This window comes from Solea senegalensis, linkage group LG15 (genome assembly GCF_019176455.1).
Source record: "Solea senegalensis isolate Sse05_10M linkage group LG15, IFAPA_SoseM_1, whole genome shotgun sequence".
NCBI lineage: Eukaryota > Metazoa > Chordata > Actinopteri > Pleuronectiformes > Soleidae > Solea > Solea senegalensis.
Window position 1 is genome coordinate 4,706,041 of NC_058035.1, and position 14,511 is coordinate 4,720,551.

General features: G+C 42.5%; 1 protein-coding gene across 1 annotated transcript in view; it reads left to right on the plus strand.

Moving 5' to 3' along the window:
• The first annotated feature begins 2,564 nt into the window (after positions 1 to 2,564).
• The window catches only part of LOC122781585 (ankyrin-3-like), a 125,251-nt gene continuing 113,304 nt past the window's right edge, over positions 2,565 to 14,511 (plus strand). The window contains exon 1 of the mRNA XM_044045338.1: positions 2,565 to 2,883. Within this exon, the coding sequence (XP_043901273.1) occupies positions 2,815 to 2,883 (69 nt within the window). The 5' untranslated portion in view covers positions 2,565 to 2,814. The remainder of the gene's footprint in view (positions 2,884 to 14,511) is intronic.

Here is a 14,511-nt window from a genome sequence, read left to right on the forward strand (position 1 = left end):
TCTGTCTGTCATTTTAATACAGCAGTTCAGCGTCTTGGCAAATATGAACAATGCAAAGATACAAAATTAGACAATTACAATTAAGATGTAATCAAACTTTTTTACAAGAAATTAAACTGAGCTCAGCTGACCGTGTGTAACCTGCCCTGGATGAACTCAAATCTTCCTTCTCTAGGGAACTTGGTACTCGCATTAGTGTCTTTTTCTTTGACGGACAATGTTTCATGGCTGTTTTAATGTTGTTCTGAAGGCTGAAACCGCGCTCTGCTACCACACTTGAGAAGATCAGAAGTTGACGAGACTCTCTGAATGTGGGCTTTCCGATCGTGCAAGCACTGCAGGCTTCATTGGGAAGAAATCCCTAAACATCCACTCCTTCTGTACCAGTGGTAAAGCTTCTGCATCTCTGCGTCTCTCACAGACGTGGTTTTTAGAATGTATCCATCCTTTTTACACACCAGTAGTGAACACACACAAGCTGTGTGCAGGCTTCTCCAGATAAATGGGCAAAGGAGCAATGGGGATTTCCTTGCTCAGGGGCACCCTAGTCCTTGACTCATCCAGGGATTTGAACCGGCCAAGTCCAGTTCCTTTTCCCCTTGGCTATGGGCTGCCCCGCTCTTCATTGCGAATGGATAGTGAGAGGCATTGAGTACGGTGTCAAGGTCAGAGATGAAGCCCAAATAATCTTTTTTTCATAGATGTTGTTATCTCCATCATGTGCAAAATGGAGAAGGTCTGTGTATCTCCCTGTGTGAGAGATGAGTGTATTACAGGTCAGTGGTGCCTCACCAGCAGGATCATCTTTATTTATACAGGACTATGGCTGCCGGTGCCTCTGTTACGGGTGGTCTACAAGTGGTTATTGACAGTGTTGTATGTAAATTATTTGAAGTTACGGTAGATCGCCCTCAGTGTATCTGTCAAAATGATGGACGTCTTTCAGAATTTCTGTGTGTGTGTGTGTGTGTGTGTGTGTGTAGTGTAGTGTTTTTGCCTTCAAGAACTAATAGCTGGACAAGATAAACTTGCATTAACAACATGGCTCAGTTTTTCACTAGGAATTCATTTTATTCTATATTAACTCAATGGAGTTGTAAATTGACAGCTTCAGCATAAGATCACATGTTTTGCTGAAGTCAAATAGAAGCTTCTTTGTTTCCTCTTTTTATTTTTTTATTTAAACAAGTACATAAATCCAATAGATATTAGTCTTAATCTCTCTGGGAGAGTTGTAAGGCCTAATTGACTTAAGACAGCATGGTGGTGATGGTGTAAAGCAATATACTGTACCTCCCAGAATAAAGGACCTGTTGTTTGGAGCGTAATCACAACAAACCCTGCCTGTCTGTGCCTCCGTCTGCTCCACATTTGTCATTTCATTGGTTCTTTCATCCTCCATGCCGCCTTGGTTTGTCTGTTTCAATGATATCACATTGTTGCTGTCATCCCCCTCCCCATCTCACACTTTCTCTTTCTCTCTTCCCTCCCTCCCTCCCTCACTCACCTCACCCCCTCCTTTTCATCTCCCCCCTCTGTGTCACCCAGCTTTTTGTTCCCATCGCTCCCCGATCCGATCCACTTGCTCCCCTCCCGTCTTGTTAGCATGATGTTTCATTGGTGGAGAGCTGCAGCTTGTTGAGACTAGGAAGGCGTGGTCGTTCTCTTTCTGGTGAGTTGTCACATGGATCTTTAGGTGGTTAGGTTATTGCATGTTTGGAAATTGTCAACCTTGTGTTATATATATATATATATATATATATATATATGTATATATACATATATATGTATATTCCTTCTTTTCTGCTTCACCCAATGCCTATCTGTGAGACACACACACACATGATTAACCCAGCCAGGCTGTCAGTCACTCAGTCACTGAGTCGGTCAGTTGCGTTCTGTTCTGTTTCAGTTTCCAGTAAACTGATCCTGTTGGCAGAGGCTAGTGGGGAGACTTCCTTTTCTGGAAGGACCTGATGCATCGTGTTAATAATCCTCTATCTCACCCTACCGTCCTCTCTCTCTCTCTCTCTCTCTCTCTCTCACTCTCACTCTCACTCTCTCCCTTCTCTGTCTCTCTCCTGGCCTGTCTCATTTCTGATCACGACGTCTGTACAGGGAGGAACAGCAGAATAATCTAGCCAGCAGAATCAAGGATCTCTTCTCCCTTTGTCTCAGCTTTAAGCTCTTTCCTTCTTTCATTGTTACCAGTGACAACATCTCTCTTTTCCCTCTTTCTTTCTATCTGACCCAACCATTTTTTTTTCTACCTCTGTGTTTCTTTTTGAATCTCATTCCATACTTTGCGCGTCTTTTCCTTTTAGAGGGAGCTCCACATCCAGCCAGAAGTTCACTCCTTCAGGTTGTCTCGCTCTTTCTCTCCTTGCTTTCTTCACCTCACACACACCAACATCCTCCACTCCTCATCCTACTTCTCCGCCTCTCTTTTCTTGACTCCACACCCTGCCTGCGAGTGTGCTGGATAGAGTTGTCAGTTGCGCACGGCAAAGGCAGCAAGTGGGAGTGGACCTCGGCGAGCGTACTTGCAAGTGTGTGTTTGTGAATGTGGAGAGGAGGAGGAGGTGGAGGAGGAGGAAGGAGAGAGCATCAGCACACAGTCCTCCTAGTCTCTCCTCTCTTCACACACGCTCCCACTCTGAATGGAACAATCCTTGCTTGGCTGCTTCCAAATGGACATTTCTGTGGCAACGTTTCACCAGTGAAGACAGCAGCTGCTGCCGCTCCACAAGCTCCTCCATGCTGGATTTAAAAAAAAAGTGAGGAGAGGAGAGGAACAGGGGGAGATCTCTGAACATGAGTGAGGAAGCTAAGGAGAAGGCAGGCGGTGGGAAAGCAGCCCATCGTAAGAAGAAAGGCAAAAAGGTATGAGAGAGCAAGAGCTTTGTTTGTCTTGGTGGATGTTTTGTGTGACTGTGACACTAAGAGCTTGTTGTTGACATGAAATGAATGGGTGAAGCTGTTGGAGCCATTGTAAAGTGATTGAAGCTGTGTTGTTTTTTTGTTTTGTACACGTTTATTGTTTGTTTTTTACTCTGGTGAAGTCTTGATTTGTGTCTCAGATGGGTCTGTTTTATTTAAAGTACAACCTGTACACTTGGCGTGTTTCTGTATTGTCAGGTGTTTTTGCATTCTCCTGTGACTCTGGACAAAATATTTATCTAAGCCTCACCAGGAATGCAACCAAATGCCGCCTGTCAATCACCTCTAATATTTATCCTGACGTTATGACTGGTTGGTCTGGTTGTTTTGCTCTGGGTGATTGGCTGAGAGAGCAGTGGTATGTAAGGTAAAGGTGGAGAGAGAGAGAGAGTGTGTGTATAATGGAAGGAAAGGGGATGTCCTCGGGGGTTAGGGTGGGGGCAGCAGAATGTGTGCACGACATAGGCGTCTGCTGTACACTCCACAGCTGTGCGTGTGTTTGCATGTGGCTTTGTGTGTGTGTGTGAGTATGTGTCTTGTACACATACACTAATACAGCATGCATCATACTCTTAGATGTCCTGCTGTTTTCCCCTAGAGGTTGTTATTATGGATTATAATGAAAAGGTGTTTGCAACCACAGAAACATGTTTTGACGTATGAAGTGGAATGTGGGTTTGTGTGTTTGTGTACTTGTGCTCACAGGCGTATACTTATTATACTGGTTTGAAACGTGGTGTAAAGCATGTGTCTTCTGTTCTTGCTTCTATGCCACAATTCCTGTGGAGTTGTGTCATTGTTGGTTAAATTGTGATTAATGTGTTTCGGGGATAAAAGCCACGGATCATACACTGTCAGTGTCACAGGCATGTTCATAGGCACAAAACTGTTTTCCACATCATTTCCACTGAGTTGGGGCTGGAGCTGCGTTCGATGTGGCCCTTGAGATTAGGGATTTTTGTGGGATGGATGAAGGACTAAAGCAAAGCGGTGAAGCGCGGCAGCAGTGGGCAGCCGTTATATGTTTTGTCGAGGCTGAGTGGGTCTATTATTTAGGAGCAAGTGCATTCTGTGTTTCTGTATGAATAATTTATGGCCTCTGTGATATGTGCCACTCTCGGAGGTAAGCTGTCAGTCTGGATCCTCACTTACAGCAAGAGACAAGATGTTCTGCTATTGATTTCAGTAATGAAATGTTGACTTGACACGGTGACGGTGATGCCGTTGAAAATGTATAAATGCAATCAAGGCGAGCCTTTGTTTACCTCATCAGCAGACGGATATGAAATAACAGAGAGACGATGAAGTTGTTAAAAGGAAATATGTGCGAGATGAAGGTAGCAGCTGTCAGGATGGCAGTTTCTTTGATGATTTGTAACCAAAATATATTAAAATGGAGCACGATCTGCCTTTTTGCAGGGCTGATATTATTACATTTTAACTTATTCTGCCATAAATATCTGCTGATAAGTGACAACATGTTAAATCCACAAATGCGAGACATAAGTTTGAATAGAATATTTAATTCTATAAATCAAAATACCAATATTTGATGATTGTCTGTTTATCAGAGTGCATTGACAAGGAGGATCTAAATCAAAGATGTTTGTGTTATGTATTAATGTAAAAAATTTAGGCCTGCAACTAACCAACTACTAACTAAAAATCTGAAAGCTTGTTTTAATTATTGAATAAACACTCAAGCTGAGTAGTCGATAGTTGACAATTAATTTAGTAATCCATTGATAATCGATTAATCGCTGCAGCCCTAAATTCAATTAACCAATATAATATCATCAGACATTTTAAAGCCTGAGATTGAGATTGGTGTCAGCCGCGATTTAAATATGGGTCAGGCTATATCTTTTTATTTTGCAGAGGCAATGGAATTTGAATGAAGCCTCAGTTTTCCATTTCCAGTTCTATTCCCTAGCATATTGAGATAAAGGCGGTTCGGTTAAATTCACAAATATAATATTATCACTGAATTCCAAAGTTCTCTGATGTGTTTTCCCCCAACAAGCCTCAGCCCGTTATCTCTCTCACACAAGCGCTCCAGACTGCAGCCATGAAAATGGAAGTAGCGCAGCACAATAATGCATATTAATGTTTTTCATACATATGCCGCCTGTGTGTGTGTGTAGTGTACATGTGCAAATGTGTGTCCACGAGTGCGCATGCGTGTGCCAGGTCACTACGCCAGATGTGTTAATGATTGTAGCCATGGCAACTAGTTCCTGTTCTGAGCGAAAGATGTCGAGGGTGAGAGCAGACAGGAGAGGGAGGCAGTGAGGAGGGGGCGGACTGGTGAACTTTGTGGCCAGAACAGAAATACATTTTTCATGAGGCAGCTGCTGTGATGGGAGGAAGCTCAAGGATACAATCAAATACCTTTTGACTCAAGGTCCCAGACTTATCGTGATTATGACAGGGGGCTGTAAATCAACGACAAACGTGTTGCGTTTGCCTTTTTCGTAGTTCTTTGTGCCTCATCTTTGTGTGTGTGCGTGTGAGAGACACTTAAGTTTGTGCAGCACTCCGAATGCTGTGTGATCTCACAGCGGTTTAATGATGAGAATTTGATGTAGCGATTGAGATAACACAGGGGTACAAACACACCCAGAAGCTGCTTTTGATTGTGCACGTATGTCCTGAAAATGTTTACAGCATCGTTTGGGGCTCCTAAAACTGTTTCCTTGCACAAAATAATGCCTAGGAGATAAAAAGATCCCAGAGGATTTACATGGAAGTGTCTTCTGAAAAACTGACAACTATAACTAGACTCAACAAAAACATTGGGTCCAAAGAGAAGAGAAAGTAAGTGCTCATTATATCAGAGCAGTAAGAATATGTTTAATTTTTAGAGACTTTGGTCTCGGTTTATAAAAGGATCCGATGTGCGCTTGAATAAACTGAGAGGAAACCTTAGACCATGTAAAAGCTACATGACGAAGCCAGAGCAGTTTTATAGCAACAATAAGTTTCCAAATAATTCTCCGCAAAGTAAACATATTGTTATGTAAGTCGCGCTCACACACACCAGTGAGTGCAGACACGTCTTCCAGAAATAATCTGCCCCGTGCTGTATGTTTAGACATGAGATGATTGTGTAAGTTCTATGTGAAGGAATGATTGGGTTTCTGTAAGCAGAGCACTCTTCTGCTGTCTCTGTCAAACACGCTGACGAATGGAGATGTTTAAGGAGCGTGATTTTAACTAATAGTCTTCAATCTTGTCACAAGCCACTGCGGTTTATCATGCGTCTCCACAGCCAGAACATTCCGCGTCTCATTCCTCACAGTTAAGTTCACTCTCAGAACATGACTACAAGCAGTAGATGCACGTGTATCTCCTTGTGGTCATATGTTCCTTGAAATACAAGCCTGTAAAAAAAACAGCTGCTCTTTCAACTTTAGCCGATTTAAGATCATTTTCCCAGTTTTTTTTTTTTTCCCCCACTTTTCACTGGACTATGTACATCTCTCTTTAGTGTTGCCTCTGCTGTCTTGTTCCTAATGAGGCAGCCAGGCAGTAAGACAGCAAGGCTCGAGCAGCTCTGGTCTTTGTCTTGGGTGGAAAAACCCTGCCAGAGACAGATAGCCACGCGTCTGCAGGACTGCTGAAATAAAGCCGTTCTGTGACACTGCCTTCAAAGAAAAAGGACACACCACATCCCCAGATATCAGCAGCAGGGCACTGGTTCTAAGTGCTGATGGAAGACATGAATTGTGTGTGTGTAAGAGTGTGGAGAGAGAGAGAGCGACTGAAAGACGGAGCAAACAAAGTGCTGCTTTTGTTTTTCAGATTAGGCTAATGGACTTGGCACAGATCAAGCCCTTAAGAGGGACAGGTTATGCTGTATGAGCTGTTTGGAAGTGAGCTTGTGGAGAGAATGTGTGCGTTCCAGGGGGAACATACCGTCAATACTGTAAACTCTTATATAGGGCTGGAACATTTAACTCGTTCGTTGATTAATATGAACAAATTTAGCAAATATTCTAGAGACAAATCACTTGTTTGGGTCGTCTTCACTGAAAAAGCCTAATCTTTTTATAGTCTCACATCGTTGCTGTGTCCCTTTGTTTTATATGATTTTAAATGAGTATTCTGGTTGTGGACTGTTGGTCAGACTAAACAACAGAGTGGAACTGAAGTCGTCATTGAGGATGAAGTGTAACCTTACTATCTTTGGTAGTTCTGAAGAATGAATTGGTTTTCAAAATGTATATTGTAATATATATATTGTATGTAAATTAGCAATTTAACTAGTTTTGACTGTTCAATCTGAGAATCCTGGCTCATTGTTACAAGTTGCAATAGAAGATAGCGTCGTTACTAGTGATGTGCGAATAATGCACCGTCACATTTTAATTCTAATATACTGTATAAGTGAACCTTGACTCACATCACAGCTGCAATATTTGTCAGAAAAAGCTCAATCTTCAGCGTTTGTCTTTGGTCATTTGTCCACAGCCAGTTCAGAAAACAACAAAATTGAACATGAATGTTGATGACAACCAAACAAACAAACAAACCACAAACTTGATATTGATCATCACATATATATCTTTGTCTCTGCAGTATATCCGGTGTCCAGCTTATAAATGTGATGGCTTACATAAAGCGCTACACACACACGTGTGCCGCATGAGTGTGTAGGGGTGAGTGTGTGAACATGTGTGCGCCCTCCGGCTATATAAATGCATGCATACATGTGTGTAGGTGGCTGAATTCTTCTGCAGCTTCTGTGTGGATCTGTTTGGGGCTGTAGGCGTCTCAGAGCGACACCGGGCACAGCTGCACGCCCCGGGGAGAAGGGCAGAGGGATCAGCCTGTCAGAGCTCCAGTAACTCACATGAACTGTGTCTGATCCACTCTTGCCCGTGAGGAAGGGAGGCAAAATAAAAGAATGAAAAGAGGGTGAGGTAAAGAGGGACGGCGAGAAGCCAAGGAAATGAGGCGGAGAAGGAGTTGAAACACAGTCCAACTGAGCACAGAGAAACTCTGAGTGAGGAGTGATCTGGGAGTGTCAGAGGAGTTGATGGGGAAAGGGGAGGAGAAGATTGTGTAATGGAGGAGTGCTTTTTTGTAGAGTAGGACAATATGCTTCCTCTGAAGAATTTGTCAGGTGGACACAACAGCATCAGAAAGCCTGTAACCCCACATTTTTGTTAAAGTAGGTGTGATTTCTGCTTCTGTTTTGTGACAATTAAAAGTTCACACCTCATTCATGAAGCGACTTGCCGGGGTGTGACTGAATTTAATTGATCCCCTAAGCTTCAATTTATATCACTTTGGGTGTACGGACAACTGCCACATCATACAGTCCAGTATATACTCTTTAATATCGATACAACCTCTAAATATCTTATTTCAAACAGCGGTTCAAGAGGTTAGACTCAACGTGGTTCTCACACATTCCGCATTTATGTGTGGCTTACTGGTTCACTGGTTGTTTCGCCTAATCAATAGGGGCCTAAAAATTAACTCATACAAATGGGTAATTAGCGTTAAAGTAAAAGATAGAAATGCATCGAGAGAATGCAGATCATTCTATTGATCTGAATGTGCTACGATCGGATCGATGTTGTGTCTTTTAATGTTACGAATCAATTTAATGAAGCTGCTCTCCGGTTATTTCCTCATTGCTTCATTTCTAACTCTCGTAAAAGACTCGCGAGACTCACTATGCTCGACGTGTAATGTCCACAGGCTGGAAGTGAGATGTATTGCTTTATTACAGACTGGCTCTGCTCATGAGAGTCTAATCTGTATCTTGCTGTTGTATAACCAAGGTTAAGATCAAGGGATTTGGCTGTACATATATATATATATATATATATATATATATATATATATATATATATATATGTATGAAGAATTGTATTGCAGCAAATTGTTTCATAATATTGCATTATATCACACATGCCCATGTATCTAGATCCTATAAAGGAGAGATGCACACTCCTACTGATCACTTATTTAACTGATATATGGCTTACATTCGTAATCACGGGCAAGCTCTCTAGATATGCAGTAAATCTGAAGCAGTTGCTCTCAGACAAAAGACCTGTTTGGACTGGATTAGTGTTACATGCAGAGGTGCTGTTCAATGATTATTACTAGAGCTTCTCAGTGACTTAAGTTATGCCACATCAGTAATCATTACCAGACGATGTCAGTACAGATTACGACGACTTTTACCATGGCTGAAACGGCCCGGAAAGATTATTCCAGGTAATAATAATTCCCTGCAAATAGACCAGCAGTAAATATGTGGTCATATCCGTCATATCCTGTTTACAAGTAGTTTGCCATGGATTTTCTAGCATGGAGGCTGCTTGAAGAAGCTTTCAGTTTCACACTAGGCAGTTGGCCAAATCTGTTGCAAACCTCGGGTGTTTTTGGCACCAATTAAAAGAAGGTCGAAAGCACTTGTCAGAGGCATGGGACTTCTGGTTGCTTTAGTAAAGTGTCTATAGTTATGTAAGCACCGCGCTTTGTAGCAGGCCGAAGTCATGTGGCTAATAAAATGCCACTAAAATCAACCAGTAGTTGAGTCCCTGGTCCAGTTTTGCATTTTTAAGAAGAATCAGCGTAAATCGATTTACTCCTCCCAACTTGTGGTCGTTTTAGACCACAAGTTAGAGATTTCTTATCCCATGCAAATGGGCCATTTATGTTACAGATGCCCTGTGGTAAAATTACATTACTCCATCTACCCATGTAAAACTAATCCTGTCTGAATAGTGCTAAAGACTTATGCTTTTATTCACTTGAGCAGGCTTCAGTCCGAATGCAAGCACACGGGACACACAAACAGCAGCGCGCACACACTCACTCAGATGACTGACAGAAATAGTGCGGCTTTGGCCCGACTAACAAGGCTGTTGAACCAGACCTAATCAACAAGAACGTCCAACAAGGACTCGCCACTTTTCACTTTAACCACAAACCTCTCTCCTTACGACCCCCCCCTCTATCGTCAAAGGCCAGCATTTTGAAGAAATGCTTCGATGAATTTTTTTTAATGTTCTGTTTGTGAGCACAAATCAATGCCTTTGAGAGCTCTGCTCAGACAAAAAAGACAGCCAGCACTCGTGTTGGGCTGTTGTCTGGAGTCAGAATGCTGATGTGAATTAAACATGTGAACCTCCTCTTTAATTAAAAGAAGGTGACATTTCTTTGCAATCAAAATCCCAGCAAAAATAAGCGGTCTCGTATGAATGACTGATTCATCACCAAATTTAAATGCAAAAGGCCCCTCATTTCAAAATGACCCAAACCATAGTTGCTTTTCGGATGTCCACTGTTGTAATAATTTCTGCTTTCTTATCCACTTGACTACTATTTTCCTCTCCTGGCAGTCGCTGCTGCCTGAACCCCGCAGCCTCTTCCGTTTCGCACAGCTTCATCCGGAAAGGCTCTTCACATCTTACTCTGTTATGCTCTGTTATGCTCTTTCCATTCCTCTTCCCACCCGTCTTCAGGCATTCATGGGAAACACCAGGAAAAAAAGAGTCAAACTCAGAGTCCACCATCACATCCAAACCTCTTTTATCGAGTTTGGGATCTTCCTTAAGCCTCTCCTGGCTCATCGTTGTCATAGCAACTGTTAAATGCAACAGAGCAGCATAACAAAAAGCTTTTTTTCCCCCCCCTTCTGAACTGAATTCAAACAGTCACTAGTTTATTTATAGTCCACACCTAAATGAATCGAGTCACAGATGCATTAGCTGTTGATTGTTCTCCACAAACAATTATCACCATGGGGGGCTGTTAAGGCCAAGGCCACGATGTGGGGAATATAACATGCTAGTTATTGTGTGCAAAGAGTTGATAGAGATCACACTATTCCCACACTGATTCCCACAGTAAAGCAGCAGCGAAGAATACCTCTTGTCACATGACTTAAATTCATGTTTGTCATGTTAAATCTGGGTGGTCCAGATTTCAGTTTCAGATTTCACAGCAGTGTGGCCTCAGCACCATGATCTGAATGGAGCCAGTGACAGAAAATCTAATGCCATTTGTAATTAAAAGGATTCACCGTGAACACACTTTAACTATCTAAAAAAAACACTGTCTGCGTCTCCCTCCGTCCCTCTAGTTCTCGGGTGTTCTACGTTTGATTCAGCTGATGTATTGCTCGATCAGGAGTGCGTGCACAGTGGAGCCAAGCCAGATGGCTCTCCACCGCTTCCTCCATGGGATGAAGAATGGAAGCTTGCTCGTGACTAGAATAGTTAAATGAAATAAAACATGGGCCATGTAATCCCAGGAAGCAGACAATATCAAACAGACCATGTGTTAAGACCCAAGTTCTGGCTCGCAGCTCGGAGATACACTTAACAGCCGGATCTTTCTTCCTCTGAAATCAAGGCTGGGATTGTGGAGCATAGAGCTGATTGCCAATGTACCACCATTAATACTATATATCTGGTGAATATACCCAGGAAATGTTCCTGAGTCATTTATTGATGCTGTTTGATGGATACATAATTTATGCCTGGTTTACGTTTGGTTTGCAAAGTGCTGTTTCTTTGTACTGCATGGAGTAGATAAATGGTGGTTAGGAGAGAACACTCACTTAGATGTGAAGGAGAATAAGGCAACATAAACACTTTGGTTAATGTTGAGGTAAAAATTCTGATTTCAGGTATGTGTTTTTAAGTAGTCTCGTGCTTTAAGTTACTCAGAGATTTTAAGAAGTTAAATCATTGTTTAATCACAATGGGCAAATACTGAAATATATTAAACTCACTGTTGTTGGTTATTTCATTGATAATTTACTCTTTCTCGGGTCACTGAGGGGCCTTGCCTTGAAAGTTTCAATTTACTCCGTATATTGGGCTTTTGTTCTTTTGTCAAAAACCTGCCAACACTTTTTCTGAGTTTTGGGTATAGGCTAATTAAAGTACTAATCCAATGCTGTTATTAGTCAGCTTTATACTTCACTGTATGTGCAAGAATGGGGTCATTCTTGCATTGGATTAGCAAGCATAAAGTCGTCCATGTCACTGATGTTTTGTTTTTAGCTTCCTCCATGCAAAAGATCAGACTGCTGGTGCTGGTAAATTGACAGATGGATTAAGTGAACATTATGTGCCTGTTGAACTGGTGAACAATGTGATCAGCTTTAAACAGGCTTTTCTTATTCATAATGTTATGGTTTTATCCAAGGCTGTCAGGGGAAACCCCAACAGTGGACTTCTTCAAAAAGCACAGGGATGAAGTGCAGGGAGGAGGGCGGATTTTCCAACTGCAGCGACCATGTTAAATGCTTTCCTTTTAGGATTTCAGTTCTGAGATGACAGCAGCCTAATGTGAGCCCCCAAGGCAACATCACCTGAGCCTGATGGAACATTAGTACCGGGGAAGTAAAATGAAGGCACAGAGAGGCAAAGCTGCGGATGTTGATGGATGAGAGACGGCAAAAAAGTGGAGAAATCACATCTTTAGTAACGAGTGAAATGTAGAAAATCACGACAGGTGAATTCACAGGGGATTGTGAGGTTGTTAAGTAACGGAACGAGTGGGAGGTGGGGAGCTGTAGGAGAAGTGGCTGATTTTAGAAGTGTGTGCGAGTGAATCTTGATATGTGCACCTAAAATTAACCCCTCCAGGCATGTATGAAACACACATTTGCATGGGTTCACTTGCAGTGACAGTTTTCCCCCGCCACAGTATTATGTAACAAAAATGTCCACCTCATCTCTTTTCTCACACTTGCTGCCTTCCTCACTTCACTCACAGTTACAGAGTGAAGGAGCCAAACAGATCGGGTCTGCTTGTGATAACTCGATTTCTGTCGCAGACGGTCCAATGTGGTTATGACTCAATGATATTTCATGTCCTCTGGAGATACAGTGAAAGGTGCTCGTCTGCTCGCTATTATCTGTTCCCCCATTTGCCCCAAAGATGCTGTGGAAATGGTCTGAGCCATTTGGTTTGGCTATGAGCGAACTTAAATCTTTAATGACCTGGCAATCTCGGTCTCTATCAGCAAGTTGAAAACATTCAATATTCATCTTTTCACATACCTCTCTCTCTCTGCACCACACCATCCATTCCCCACATCATTGACTTTAATGAGGTAAGATGGTAATATGTGGCCATTTTCTGAGACACCTCCCTTGCCCGGCAACACACATCCCAAGATGTTATTGCTGTTTGACTGAGAACCTCCTTTTATGATGTCCATTGATCAGACTACAGTGATGTAATGGCCCATTGAATGAAAGGAGAACTGTATGGAGAAACAGTCTTTTCCCAGATCATGTCTTTTTTGTTATTATTGTCACATAGCGACATGAGTGTAAGGCCAGTTTCATTCTGTTAACGTGTCCACAGAGGTCCACCAAGGTTGGCGTGGAATGAATGTCATCATCCACCCCTGCAGTGGTGCATGTGTTGACGACTTCATGCACCTCCATATTTGTGACCACCTCTCTGTAGCCTTCTTGTTTTGGTCAGAAAAGACAATGAAAATGGTCACTGTGAACTTTTGGTTGAGGTTATGTGAGGAGGTCCACCTTTATCCATACCTGTACAAGCCATCATCCAGAATACATGGACACACAGTAAGAAAATGCTGCCAGTAAATGGAATGTGATAATGTGTGCACACACTCAAACTGCAGCCATGTGCATGCAGAACTGTGTATTGGTCATCTGCAGCCAGAGAGTGTCCCAGGCCTTACAGTAGATGGTGATTTCACTGAGTGGTCAGTGCTTCCTGCTAACCAGCTAGCTGTTATTTTCTGAGCAGCTTTGTCAAGAACCTTGACAGAATGTTGGCTCCAAATAATTCAGATCACGGGGTGCCCAGCTCTGTCTGAATGTTTTATAATCAAATCAGCATTTCTGAAAAGCTCGCTTTCTCTGTTACACAACACTGGGATTTGAAAGGCTCCATTTTTCTGCATTGGAAAGTTCTAGTTCAGGCTGGACGGTTACCTGAAATAGGGGAGGGAAATAAAAGGAATGATGGATGTTGAGAATGATCATTGATCGTTGCCGTCCAGCCACAGTTGCCACTGTTGTATACACACACTGAACTGTGTTTACTCGCTCTGCAATAAGCCGAGGTGTGAGAGTAGCATTGCCCAGGGCTTACATGAGACATGTTGGAACTGTAGCAGGTGAAGAAGTGGTATATGCTGTGTGTGTTTCCATTTATTTTTGTGTGTGCATGCTGTGTATGTGTGTAACCCATAAGGCTGGTGTGTGTGGGTCGGTTTCTTTTAACAGTCAGGGTTTCTTTCGCCCTTTGGTCATTGATAACTCACACAATGTGACAACCTCCAACAGGGATGGTGTGAGTCTGCTAATGAGAAACCCTCTGGACGTGTGCGCGTGTGTGTGTGTGTGTGTTTGCTTGTTAAAGGAACCACCTGACATTTACATGAGGTTATAGGCACATCACTCATCAGCTAACACAAGGCACCATAATGGAATGCCGTTTTTATTTTACTGGAATAACATGAGGCCAACTGGTTTTGTCAAGTTAAGTTTGATTGATGACGTGAGCAGATGTCATTGCCTTTGACCCTTAGTGCTCATGTGGCAC